Source organism: Balaenoptera physalus (assembly GCF_965194825.1).
Source record: "Balaenoptera physalus genome assembly, chromosome: 19".
NCBI classification, from domain to species: Eukaryota; Metazoa; Chordata; class Mammalia; order Artiodactyla; family Balaenopteridae; genus Balaenoptera; species Balaenoptera physalus.
Window position 1 is genome coordinate 12,070,740 of NC_138900.1, and position 13,506 is coordinate 12,084,245.

Consider the following 13,506-nt stretch of genomic DNA (forward strand, 5'->3'; position numbering starts at 1 on the left):
TGTTGTTGTTGTTCTTTTTTTTTTTGGCCGTGCCGCGCGGCTTACGGGATCTTAGTTCCCGGACCAGGGATTGAACCCCAGCCCACAGCAGTGAAAGCAGAGTCCTAACCACCGGACCGCCAGGGAAGTCCCCTGAATCTCATTGTTCAAGTGTTTTTATAGAGCTCAATCTTTCCCCTGACCCCGGGTGAGTGGGTGGGGCTCTAATCACTTGGTTTTTCTTCTGACTCCCCTAAGTCACCCCGTTAGCATAAACTCAGGTGTAAAAGGGGTTCCTTATGAAACAGCAAAAGACATCCCCACTGCTCAGGAACCCCTTTGTGTTTTAGTAGCTCAGTACCAGGAACCGGGGACAAAGGCCAGATACATTTTTGTATCATACCACACCGTCCCATAGGAAGGTCGTCCAAATTAGATGGGAGAATGTATGTAGAGCGTGGAGCCCGGCCTGCTATTCAGTAAAAACTCAGTAACGTCCCCACGTTCGGCCCACTGGGAGGATTCCCAGCCTCCGCTGTCTGGGACACACCAGGAGGGTCAGTGCAGCGGCTGGGAGTGGGAGGTGCTCCCCGTGGGGCTCTCAGGGTGGCTGCAAGGGCAGAGGCCCCCTGCGGTGGCACCTCTAACAAGCAGAGGCCTCTCGTCCTCAGGCCTGGGGTCTTTCCGGTGATACACGTCCTCCCTAAATATTATTGAGATTTCCATTGTTTGTCTTTATCGGGATCCCAGGGACTGGGACCAGACACCAGAGAGCCTGCAGGCAGCTCAGGAGGTGTGAGGCGGGAGGGAGTGGTGGGGCGGCCGAATGGGGAGCGCGGAGCTGATGCTGCATGGGAGTGTCAGAGGGCTGCTGCCAGATCTTCTGATTTCTGGGAAAGTCAGTTAAAACTGTTGGCTCAGGTGTGTTAAAAACACAGATCAGTTGTAACAGGTGCGCAGACCAGACCTGTTGTGATTCGGCTCAAGGGCAGCCTTATTTTAAGTCAGGCATAGTTCTTCTGAATGCCTTTGGCCTCAGAGCCTGGGGCAGACAACAAGGTGCTCTCTTCCCCGCCTGGCTGGCTGGCTGGCTGGCTGGCTGGCTGGCTGGCGGCTTCCCTCCTTCCCTTTGTCCTTTTCCCAAATTCTTCATTGAGCACCTTCCTTGTGCCGGGCACTTTGCTAGGCTGTGGGCATATGTCAGCAGACGAGCTAGGATCCTGCATCTCTTCCAGGAACACAGGAAATGCAGTTTATGGTATTGGGCAGAATCACATTTGGCCACTGGGCGGGGGGGGGTCCCAGCAGAAAGTGCTGAGCAGACTGGAGCCTCGGGCTTCTCTTGGCCCCCTTCCAGATTGCCCCGCTGTTTGCCAAGGGGTGCACTAAATTCAGATCTGGAAGCCTAACCTGGAGGAGAATTTGGCTCTGGCAGTTCAGCCAGGCTCGGCTCATCACCGGCGTAACCCGTAGGGACTCAGAGCTCCGGCCACAGCTGTCGGGGTTTTCTATTTCAGGACTGCATGGTAGCTTTGTTTCTTCCTAAGTGCTTCCAGACAGCCAGCCTAGACTAATCTCTTTCCTCTTATACTTTACTTGAGGCCCAAGCCATAAATAAAATGCCCTCATACACTGAGGTAAGTTGGGAGTGTGAACCTCGTTGAGCACCGTGTCTGGGTCCCACGACACGATAAGTGATGGTGTGTGTGAGCTGCTGTGCAGCCCCTGACCACGGACTCCTCAGCTTCCCAGCCAAAGGCGGGAGGATCCTGTTGCCCCAGCAGCTGGGTCCATGTTCTTTCTAAGAGGCTGTGGCTGGCACCCCCGCTCCTGATGGCTTGTTTCCTTTTCCACCTGGGATCATTGCCTTTCTTTGATTGTAAGAAACAGCTGCATCCCAAGCCAGGTGGGTAAAGGGGCTCATTATACCAACACAGTGGTGCCTCTTGTAACCCACGTGGAGAGTGCAGCCAGGCCCTCCCAGGGGCTGGAGATGGAGCCCGGAAAGCTGCCTGTCCGCCTGTCTTTGGGGTGTGTGAGTCTCACCTCTGCTTCCTTCTGTCTCTGCTCTTTTCTTGCCTCTCTCTGCTCTCTTCATTTGCTGTCATTTGTTCATCCAAACGGCCCAGCCAGCCCTAGTCTACACAATCTAGTTTCAAGGATGTCCCTAGCCTGAATTCTGGTCTGAACTTGCAGTTACAAATGCCGAGGAGGGAGAATGTGATGACCCCAGCTGATGTCCATTTTGGTCCACCCGGTTGTGGCCAGCAGGGGTGAGATCTCTGAGAAGAGGGTGCAATCCAGGAAGATACCCAGGAGGTGTTTGTTTGATCTTCTTTCTCTGCCATTTCCCCTCCCCTGTAGTGTCTGAGCCCCTCCTACCTGCCCCTGCGATGTATGGCCGGAGGCTGTGGGCGGCTGCTCCGAGGACCCGAGAGCTGCTCCCTGGGCTGTGCTCAGGCAACCCAGTGCGCCCTGTGCCTGCGGCGGCCCCACTGCGGCTGGTGTGCCTGGGGGGGCCAGGATGGGGGCGGCCGCTGCCTGGAGGGTGGACTCAGCGGCCCCCGCGATGGTGAGACGGGTTTGCGGATGGGGTGAGTGGGGCTGGCCCCTGTCTGCGTTCTGACGTGGGGCTTGGTGCAGGGAACGTGGAGGGGCGCTGGGGGCCCTCACAGGTGGCGCTCAGGGGAAGGGGGAGCAGGGGCCCGGGTGGCTAGGCGGGTGGTTCGGAGGCCTCCACAGTGAAGCCCTGTATCCTCGTGCCAGGGCTGACATGCGGGCGACCTGGGGCCTCCTGGGCCTTCCTGTCCTGCCCCCCTGAGGACGAGTGTGCAAACGGGCACCACGACTGCAACGAAACACAGAACTGCCATGACCGGCCCCACGGTTACGAGTGCAGCTGCAAGACGGGCTACACCATGGACAAGTGAGGCTACAGGCCAGACGGGGGGGCTTGGGTGGGGTTGAGGGGAGCGGGGCCAGGCAGACCGTGGGGTGGGAGAGTCTGTGGGGAGCGGTAAAGGACGGGGCATGGATCAAAGTGGGACGCAAGAAAACATAGTTCAAGGTGTGGAGGAGGGTGTGAGGGCGGGGGCTGGGTCGTGGAGGGCAAGGTTGGTCAGTTAGTTTAACAGGGTACCCTGGGGAGGGGGTCGTCGCCCCTGGAGGAGGCGCTGGGCTGGACCCGGGGCAGGGGAGTGATGCAGCAGACCAGGAGGTGGACTAGTTGTGAAGAGGGTGGGCTGGCCGGTGGTGGCCTCAGAGGCGAGATGAGGACCGTGCGGACGGCTGGGTGTGCCTTTGGGAGGGAGCGGCCCGCTGCCCTGCGCTGACTCCTGCCCCACCCCTGCAGCGTGACGGGGCTGTGCCGCCCCGTGTGCGCCCAGGGCTGCGTGAACGGCTCGTGCGTGGAGCCCGACCACTGCCGCTGCCACTTCGGCTTTGTCGGCCACAACTGCTCCACGGAGTGTCGCTGCAACCGCCACAGCGAGTGCGCCGGCGTGGGGGCCCGCGACCACTGCCTGCTCTGCCACAATCACACCAAGGTGTCCGTCCGGGACCTCAGGCCCTCACCCCGGGCCTCTGTGCCTTCAGCCGACACTCAGGCATCTTGAGCCTCCTTCCAAGCCCCAGTGAGCTAGGCACAGGGAGGAGGGGGCCTAGCCCTATCCCAGGGGAGTACGAGAGGACCCTGGGGACACCGTCTGGGTCTGTATCACAGAGGAGCCGCTATCCAGGGCCCTGGATAGCAGGACAGAATTAGTACTGGACCAGGGAGGGGGGGTCACGTGGAGGAGCATCTGGGATCCTGTGGGGAAGGGCTTTCTGAGCTCAACACTTGGGGCTGAAGGGGAGTGAAGCCCCATCACTGGAGGTGTGCAAGTGAAGGCGGAGGGCTAAATGGCAGCTGGGCTGGGACTGCCCAAGCCAAATGCCTGCGCCGTTGCTGCCCTCCCCTGGTGCTCTCAGAACCTTCCCCCACTCTCACACCCGCTGTGACTCTTCACCCCCTCTGACCGCCCTGTCCCTGGTTTCCAGGGCAGCCACTGTGAGCAGTGCCTCCCCCTGTTCGTGGGTTCAGCCGTGGGGGGCGGGACCTGCCGGCCCTGCCACGCCTTTTGTCGGGGCAACAGCCAGGTCTGCGTCTCCAGGAAGGAGCTTGAAATGGCCAGGAGGGAGCCGGAGAAGTACTCGCTGGATCCAGATGAGGTGAAAGAGGCTGGGGTCCTGAACTCCTGGGTCTGAAGGAGGAGGGGGCCGGGGGCTTGGACTCCTAGTCTGAGGGAGGAGGAGGCTGCTGGGGTCTGGACTCCTGGCTCTGAGGGAGGAGGGGCTGGTCCATGCCTTTCTGTGATCACCCTGTCCTTCCTTGGCCAGATCGAAAGCTGGGTGACAGAGGGTCCTAGTGAAGACGAGGCCGTGTGTGTGAACTGCCAGAATAATAGCTATGGGGACAAATGTGAGAGCTGCCTCCATGGCTACTTCCTCCTCGATGGGAAGTGCACCAAGTAAGTGGGAGGGGGGCCAGGAACCCTTGCCCTGCTCAGTAGGAATAGCTCTGGGAGCCAGGCTCCTCTCCCCGGTCCTCTGCCCTCAGTCGGGAAAGGATGAGATCCCCTGAGGCAGGGGTTGGGGGCGATGAACTAGACTGAGGTGGGAGACCCTCTCCCTCAGGCCAGTGCTGAAACGCAGGCTACCGAGCAGCCCTGGTGGAGACTCCTGGGCAAAGAGAGAGGGCCCTGAGGGAGAGGCCTCAAGACAGGCTCCCCATTCCACCCCCTTCCTTCTGAATGGTCAGTAAGCCCTGGAGTCCGTCCATCCTGGGTTCTAATCCTGACTCTGCCACTGAACAACACTGTGGCCTTGGGGTCAACGGCTTGACCTCTGTGAGCCTCAGTTTCCTCTTCTGGCCTCGTGGATTGGAGCTCGTGTTTGCAGCATCCAGCCTGGGGCCCTGTAGGTCATGGGAGCTCTATAACCCCTGTCTTCTTCCCTCTCTTCAGATGTCAGTGTAATGGCCATGCGGACACATGTAACGAGCAGGACGGGACAGGCTGCCCGTGTCAGAACAACACAGAGACGGGCACGTGCCAGGGCAGCTCCCCCAGTGACCGCCGAGACTGCTACAAGTACCAGGTGCGGCTGGAGAAGCAAGTTATGGGCCAAGGGCCCCATGCCCAGAGGAGGTCAGAGCTGGGATGAGGTAGCCTGGCCCGGGCAGGACTGACAGCGTGGTTCCGATATCTGTGGTCATGGGGATCAAGGTCAACTTGATAGACTGTTCCTGAGCCCTAGTCAGTTTCAGGACCCGGGCGGTGATGCTGGGAACCCAGAAATGAGCCTCTTGTGGGCGGTGGGGGTGAGGAGACGGACTCCATTACGGATAGTCACAACTTAAAGATTGCAGATGCCAGAAAACTCATCTCATAGTGGCTTAAGCAAAAAAGAAAATGTGTTGGCTCTCAAAACTGAGGTCTGGAGTCCACTTCAGGAATGGCCAGATCTGGGTGCTCACGCAATGCAGTCAGGAGTCCTTCTTTCCCTGGATCTTGACTCTGCTTTCCTCTGGGTTGGCTTCATTCTGAGGCAAGTTTTTGCTCAAGTGGTGGCCCTCACCTGATCACTTGGGGCCAGTAGGGGATCTCATATTATTACTAATACCCATATGCAAATTCCCCTTGAGTCCATATCCCTTTTCTTCAGCTGGGGGGCTCCTGGAGCCCCCGTACTGACTGCCTGGTTGGTTACTGTGTTGCAGGCTCACCTCCCACAGAGGGGATATTCCATGTTCCTTCCTTGGAGTACAGCTCCTACCACCCCACCCACCTACCTTCTCTCTAGTTCCAGAAGGAAGAGAGAATCCCTTGCTTGCCTCAGTCTCCCTACCCATCTATTGGCAAAGATGCGACTACACCCAAAATGACGACAGAGCTTCACAAGCCTTACTGACCCCTAACATTTCCATCCAAGACCAGAATTTTTGCTTGCTTTCTTTCTTTTTTTTTTTCAGCCTTGCCGTGCGGCATGCGTGATCTTAGTTCCCCAACCAGGGATTGAACCCGTGCCCCCTGCATTGGGAGCTCGGGGTCTTAACCACTGGACCGCCAGGGAAGTCCCCAGAATTTTTGCTTGCTTGATGCATAATCAAAAGGCCCATTGGTCTTTGTCAAAACAGACAACTTCAGAGCTTCATTCAGACCTCCTCCTCCAGCAGCTCTGTTGGTAGCTCTGAAACAGCAGTTTCTTTAGCTTCTAATGATAGCAGTAGTGGTTAGTATGTAAGGAGTGCCTGCCATAGATACAGTGGAGACAGCACAGACATGGAAGGCTCATGAAGGCCGTGCTAGGGCCTCGATGAGCTGTGGGCATAAGAGCAAAAGGAGGCTCAGTGACTTGTCCCAGGTCAGACAGCTGGCTGGGTTTGGAGCTTGGACTGACCCTGGTCAATCCCAGAGATTGAGTGGTTTCCACTGGACTACAGGAATCAAAATAGCTATTATCCAGCCAACTCATTCACTCAACACCCGTTTACTGAGCACCTAATATATTCCAGGCACTGTGCAAGGCACTGGGACACAGTAGGGAACAAAACAGGCGAAATGTTGTGTCCTCAGGGAATTCATGGAGGAGTCCAGCAACCAACAAATGAATATGTCAGACATGCAGTGTGTGAGTGATGAGCAGTAAGGAGGAAAATTAAGCAGAAAGGAGGGCTAGGAAATGTTGGGAACGGAAATGGTAGATACAGTGGCCAAGGAAGGCCTCAGTGAGAATATGACACTTGAGTAAAGACATTCAAACATGGGGGGCGGGGGGCGGGGCAGGCAGGAGAGCGATCCACGCAGAGGCTCAACCAGTGCAAAGGCCCTGAGGCAGGACCTACCCAATATAGTCCAGAAACAGCAAGGCTAGCAGGCAAGGCTGGCTCACCTGTGCTGGGCCTGTGATTTCAGTAGTGTTCACTATCTGTGTACAGAGGAAGAATCTCCAGTTCAGCAAGGTTAAGTCACTATTCCAAGGCCACACAGCTAGTGAGGAGGTAGAGCCAGGATTCAACAGAGCTCTTCATTGCTGTGCCTCAGAGTTCCAGGGGCCTTGCCATTAGGGTGCTGTGGTCACTGGGGTGACACCAGGAACAGCAGTGCTGGAGTGTAGGATGCTGTTAGTGTCCACACCGTGTCAGGGAAATCCAGGGGGGTCACAAGGAAGCTGCTGGGACACTGTGGAAACCCAGGGCACGGGCTACTTACCAGTAGGTACAAAATATCAGTCCTCCTTGGAGGAGGGCTGGACACTGAGTTCAGCTCTGATGGCCGCTTCCACTCCCTACCCTGCCCGCAGTGTGCCAAGTGCCGGGAGTCATTCCACGGGAGCCCGCTGGGTGGCCAGCAGTGCTACCGCCTCATCTCCGTGGAGCAGGAGTACTGCCTGGACCCCACGTCCCAGACCAACTGCTTCCACGAGCCAAAGCGCCGCGCTCTGGGCCCCGGCCGCACGGTCCTCTTCGGCGTGCAGCCCAAGTTCACCAATGTGGACATCCGCCTGACGCTGGACGTGACCTTTGGCGCCGTGGACCTCTACGTCTCCACCTCCTATGACACCTTCGTGGTCCGTGTGGCCCCCGACACTGGCGTCCACACCGTACATATCCAGCCACCACCGCCTCCCCCAGCCCCCCCACCCCCTGCTGACGGTGGGCCCCGGGGGGCTGGGGATCTGGGGGGACCCGGGGCCGGAGGTGGGCCGGCCACCCCAACGGAGCCACGAGTGCGGGAGGTGTGGCCACGGGGCCTGATCACCTACGTGACGGTGACGGAGCCATCCGTGGTGCTGGTGGTCCGTGGCGTGCGGGACCGGCTGGTCATCACCTACCCGCACGAGCACCACACTCTCAAGTCCAGCCGTTTCTACCTGCTCCTGCTGGGCGTGGGAGACCCAAGTGGACCCAGTGCCAATGGCTCGGCCGACTCGCAGGGCCTGCTCTTCTTCCGGCAGGACCAGGCCCACATCGACCTGTTTGTCTTCTTCTCCGTCTTCTTCTCCTGCTTCTTCCTCTTCCTCTCACTCTGCGTGCTGCTCTGGAAGGCCAAGCAGGCCCTGGATCAGCGGCAGGAACAGCGCCGGCACCTGCAAGAAATGACCAAGATGGCCAGCCGCCCCTTCGCCAAGGTCACCGTCTGCTTCCCGCCCGACCCTGCTGCCCCGGCCCCACCCTGGAAGCCGGCCGGGCTCCCACCACCCGCCTTCCGCCGCTCTGAGCCCTTCTTGGCACCCTTGCTGCTGACGGGGGCCGGTGGGCCCTGGGGACCCGTGGGAGGCAGCTGCTGCCCACCAGCCATCCCTGCCACCACTGCCGGCCTGCGAGCCGGGCCTATCACCCTCGAGCCCACTGAGGATGGCATGGCCGGCGTGGCCACCCTGTTGCTCCAGCTGCCTGGCGGGCCCCACGCACCCAACGGCGCCTGCCTGGGGTCAGCCCTTGTCACTCTGCGGCACAGGCTGCATGAGTACTGTGGGGGGAGCGGGGGTGCTGGGGGCGGTGGGCACGGGGCTGGTGCAGGCCGGAAGGGACTGCTGAGCCAGGACAACCTCACCAGCATGTCCCTCTGACCCGTGGTGGGACCCTCAGCCACAGCAGTGGAGTCCCCTGAGGGGGCCGCCCTGGACTTGGGGCCCCTCCACCTGGGACACTGTGTCCTCAGAGACCTCTGGTTTCCTTCCCCTGGGTGGGAGTGGGGGGGTGGGGGGGGGCCCTGGGGGGCGGGCCCAGACAGGGCCTTCTTTGTTCTGCATTCAACAATTATTTATTGAATACCTACTATGTGCCAGGCACTGTTGAAGGCACTGGGCAGAGCGGGAACCAAGACAGCCAAGGTTCCCTGATCTCGTGGGATTTAGGTTCTAGTGAAGGGAGACCGTCGGCATGCGCGCACACGCGCGCGCACACACAGATGAGTCAGGCCACTGCGAAAGGGACGAGTGCCGTGAGGTGGCAACGGGACGTGGCTGTGAGGAACCTTGGGGTAGTCAGTTGGTCATTGTGCGAAGCTAGACTTGAAGAAGGAAACTGGCTGTGGGAAGAGCTGTGGGAAGTGGGATCCAGGCAGAGGGAACTGCAAGGACAAAGGCCCTGAGGCGGGAACCAGCTTCTGTTATTGGAAGGATCGGAAAGCCGGCCAGTGTGACCCAGACCAAGTGTGAAGAGGAGATGAGGTCAGGGTCAGGCAGGGGGCGGATCACCCAGGGCCTGTGGGCCGCACATACGGTTTGGGGTTTTATTCTCAGGGCATTGGGCGGCCATCAGACAGTTTTAGGAGGGAGAATGACAGGACCCGATGTATTTAAGAGGTCACGCAGCTGTGTGGAGAGTGGACTGGAGACGGTGAGAGAGCGGCAGCGGGGGGACGAGAGATGGGCCAGATCAGGGAAGTGGCCGTGAGAAGAGGAGTCGGGAACAGGTGCAGGCTGTGGGTGGAAGGATGTGACGATGGTGTGGACGTCGGAGCGAGGGAGGGAAGGAATCCAGGCTGACCCCAACTTTGTGGCCCAAACTGTGGGTGGAAGGTGGGTTTATAAAGACTGGGCAGACTGGAGCTGTGGGGGGAGACCAGGAGTCCAGCTTTAGACCTAAGATCCCCTTTAGAGACATCTCTTCGGGTAGGTCCAACCAGGGAAACAGAGTCACCCGGAGTATTTCAGCAAAGGGAGCTGAGTGCGGGGATTGGCTGTACTGGTGAGGGACGCTGCTGAGAAGAGATGGGACAGTGAGGCAGCCCAGGGGCAAGCCAGAGCAGGGTGCTGCTGCCGCCACCACTAGGCTGGGGGGACGAGGCTCAGGCAGTGTTACCTGACCCCAGGACCAGGGTCACTGTGCTCAGAGGGGGCATAAGGAGACAAAGCCCCTGCCTGATGCCGCCCCAGGAAGGGCAGGGTTGGGTGGGGGACACCAGGGTTGGGAATAGAAATGGCAGAGTTTTCAACATACAGCTCTCTTCCCAGACAACGCTGCTTTGAAGCAGCATCTGGCCTTTCCCCAGGGCCTACCCTCACCCCAGCCACCACCTTGGACTTCTGAGCCCTTCTGCCCCTTGAGGACCGCCTCTGCCCCCCACCCCATCCTAACCATCTTGAACTTGGGACTCCTCCTTTCCCAAGACTCCATTCCCTCAGCTGTTTTTTTGGACCTTGGGGAGCTGGGCCCTGTGTCTTCCTCTCCGTCTGAGGCCATGTGTGCCATCAGAGGCCGTCTGAAAGAGGGGGAGCAATTAAAGCAACAAATAGTGTGGGGAAGATCCAGTGTCCAAGTGCTGTCTGTGTGCAGCAGGTGGGCCGTCTTGGCTCTCGGACCCAGCACCTGAGAGCTGGTTAAATCAGATAAATGTCCTTATCTTGGTGCCCCCTCCAAGCCACGTGGCCTGAGCCTGGCTCTTCACTGTCTCTCCTGGTGGGGGTGGTGCCACTACAGAAGCTCTTGTTCCCCAGGAGGGATGAACTGAGGGGACATGAGGGCAGTGAGGCCTTTGACCCTTGCCCAGATCCCTGTCACAAGGAGACCCCTGCTCGTCTCAGGAAGGAAAACAGACTGCCTTGGTCCCAGGTTTGGGTTTTATTCTGGCCCCTGACGTAAGAGAATTCAGGCAGCGCAAAGACTGAGATGAGGCCCTAGCATGGTGATTCTTCTCTAATTCAAGTAGATTCTCAGCCCAAACCAAAAGCATCCTGGGAGCCTTTATCCGCCAGTCCCCCGGCCAAGCAAGAGGCCTGTTGTGAGGGAAGGTGGGAGTGGGAGATCTCCATCCCGTCAGTGGGCCTCGCTCAGTGTGGGAGTCTTGCTGGGAGCGTTCCACAGTGTACTTACAACCCAGCCCCTAGGTACAGGCCGGCTGCTTCATCTGATACTGAGCCAAGGACATGACGATGTGTTGGATTTAGGGGGCCCGTGGGTCTCCAGTGTGGCCTGTGAATATCATGGTATTTTCAGACTTTATGAGCAATTTAAGGAATTTTCAGGGATTACTCTTGCCCACACACATTTTGCCTTTATGAGCTGATAGTCGTACCTAACCTCCAAGACATGACTGTGAGCTTACATTTTACTCAATACTAATGCCAGATGGCTCGCTTGATGTTTTCATGATCTTTCCAACAATCAACTCTATGAGGTAGGTACCATGTAATCCCCATCTTGCAGATGAGAAGACAGAAGTTGATAGACATTATTTAGCTGTTGAGTGACAGCTGCCATTTGAACCCAGACCTGACTCTCACATCCGTGTTCCTGACCACCAGGCTCTTCCACCTCCCAAGGAAGGACTGCTTTATTTAGCATAAGTTGACCTAGCTGTCTCAGCACAGAGTGGACACTAGGAGTAGGTGTTCCAAATGGCCAATTTCTGCTCAGGATAAGGCAGAATTTCCCAACTGGGGAGCTAACTAGCAGTGGGACATGCTGCCTCAGGGAGTCCTGAGGCCAGTGGGGTCATCCCGCATAACCGGAAAAGAGTTAAGGTGGTTCTTCAAGACTCCTCCATGGGGGCTTCTCTGGTGGCGCAGTGGTTAAGAACCCACCTGCCAATGCAGGGGACACGGGTTCGAGCCCCGGTCCGGGACCAATGCAGGGGACACGGGTTCGAGCCCCGGTCCGGGAGGATCCCACGTGCCACAGAGCAACTAAGCCCGGGCGCCACAACTACTGAGCCTGTGCTCTAGAGCCCGTGAGCCACAACTACTGAAGCCCACGCGCCTAGAGCCCGTGTTCCACGACAAGAGAAGCCACCGCAATGAGAAGCCCGCTCACCGCAACGAGGAGTAGCCCCCGCTCGCCGCAACTAGAGAAAGCCCGCACACAGCAACGAAGACCCAACACAGCCAAAAATAAGTAAAATAAATTAAAAGTGCTGGCCCTCTGCCAGGTCCTGTTAAATGCTTAGGAAAAAAAAAAGACTCCTCCATGTTGTGTTTGGACCCTTTGGTAAGGTCTCTTATTAGCAGTCACCCTGTGGCTTTGCCTCGCTGAGCAGAGCGTTTGCACTGACTGGACTTTTGCTCTGGGGCACAGAGCCACCTTCACTCCAGCTCCTGTCACTGCTATGCAGATGCCCCTGTACCAGTGCCCCACAGCACGTGTTCCTCCTTTTCCATGTCAGCCCCTCAGCGGTTGCCTCTCCCTGGTACCCGCACACCCGAATGCAAGGAGGGGCTTGTGGTGAAGTGAGAGAAAGCCTGGACACGGGATGCTAGGGACCTGGATTCTAGCCCATGTGTGGCCACTGATGCCCTAGGGACTTCAGGAAAAGGGGAGAAATTTTACCAAGGGCCTACAGAACTCCAGCACTGTGCTGGGTGCTTGGCATGAGTCTTTTAATCTTCCCAACATCACAGCTGGGAGGTATGGGCATGTTCCCCCATTCTGCAGATTCGGAAGTTAAGTCCCTTGCGTAAAACTCAGGGCAGATTAGTAGACGAGTCCAGATTCCGACACAAGCCTGTCTGACTTTCCATTGCCCCCATGTATTACCTCTAAAATCTCTTGCCTTTTCTAAGCCAACGTCTCCCACCTGTGATCACACATTGTCTCCACCTCTGTTGGGCTCCACACTGTTCTGGACATATAGCCGTCAACAAGGTCCCTGCTCTCATGGAGCTGACAAGCCAGTGGGGAGCCAAATAATAAAAGATTCGGTATGTTGGAAAATGACTGGAAAAACAAGGCAGTGAAGGAGGGGGATGGGGAGGTAGGTACTTGCTATTTAATGTAAGGTGGAAGCGGGGGCCTCATTCTTTTTTTCAAAATTTATTTTTGGCTGCGTTGGGTCTTTGTCGGTGCATGCAGGCTTTCTCTAGTTGCAGCGAGCTGGGGGTACTCTTCGTTGCGGTGCAGGGGCTTCTCATTGCAGTGGCTTCTCTTGTTGCGGAGCCGTGGCTCTAGGAGCATGGTTTTCAGTAGTTGCAGCACATCGGCTCAGTAGTTGTGGCTCGCGGGCTCTAGAGTGCAGGCTCAGTAGTTGTGGAGCACAGGCTTAGTTGCTCCGCAGCATGTGGGATCTTCCCGGACCAGGGATCAAACCCATGTCCCCTGCACTGGCAGGCAGATTCTTAACCACTGCGCCACCAGGGAAGTCCCGGGCGGGCCTCACTCTTAAGATGACATGTGAGCAGAAGTGAAAGAGTGAGCCATAGGGACATCTGAGGAAAGAGAATTCCGAGTTGAGGGAACAGCCAGTGCAAGGATCCTGACGTGGGAGCGTGCCTAACATCTTAAGGGAAACAACAAAGAGACTCGTGGAGTAGAGAGACTAAAGAGGAGGTAAGGTCACAGAGGGAATAAGAGGCAGATTTTGCAGGTCCTTGAGCCACCGTGAGGACTCTGGCTTTTACGACGTGCAGGAGGAGCCATCAGAGGGTTCTGAGCACAGGAGGCGTGTGATCTATTTCAGATGGCCACAGGGCTTCTCTGTGGGGAAGAGACTAAAAGGGTGGAGTTAGGGCAGGAAGCCCAGTGAGGAGGCACTGCATTTGTTTAGGCCA

General features: G+C 57.6%; 1 protein-coding gene across 3 annotated transcripts in view; it reads left to right on the top strand.

Annotated features, from left to right (window-relative positions):
- MEGF8 (multiple EGF like domains 8) overlaps positions 1-11,871 on the top strand; it is a 44,508-nt gene extending 32,637 nt beyond the window's left edge. For all 3 annotated transcript variants that reach the window (XM_082438551.1, XM_082438552.1, XM_082438553.1), the window contains 8 exons: positions 2,344-2,551; positions 2,746-2,905; positions 3,332-3,524; positions 4,018-4,188; positions 4,357-4,487; positions 4,983-5,115; positions 7,321-11,606; positions 11,645-11,871. In XM_082438551.1, coding sequence (XP_082294677.1) covers positions 2,344-2,551; positions 2,746-2,905; positions 3,332-3,524; positions 4,018-4,188; positions 4,357-4,487; positions 4,983-5,115; positions 7,321-8,589 — 2,265 coding nt within the window. In that variant the 3' untranslated portion in view covers positions 8,590-11,606; positions 11,645-11,871. The remainder of the gene's footprint in view (positions 1-2,343; positions 2,552-2,745; positions 2,906-3,331; positions 3,525-4,017; positions 4,189-4,356; positions 4,488-4,982; positions 5,116-7,320; positions 11,607-11,644) is intronic.
- The last annotated feature ends 1,635 nt before the right edge of the window (positions 11,872-13,506 follow it).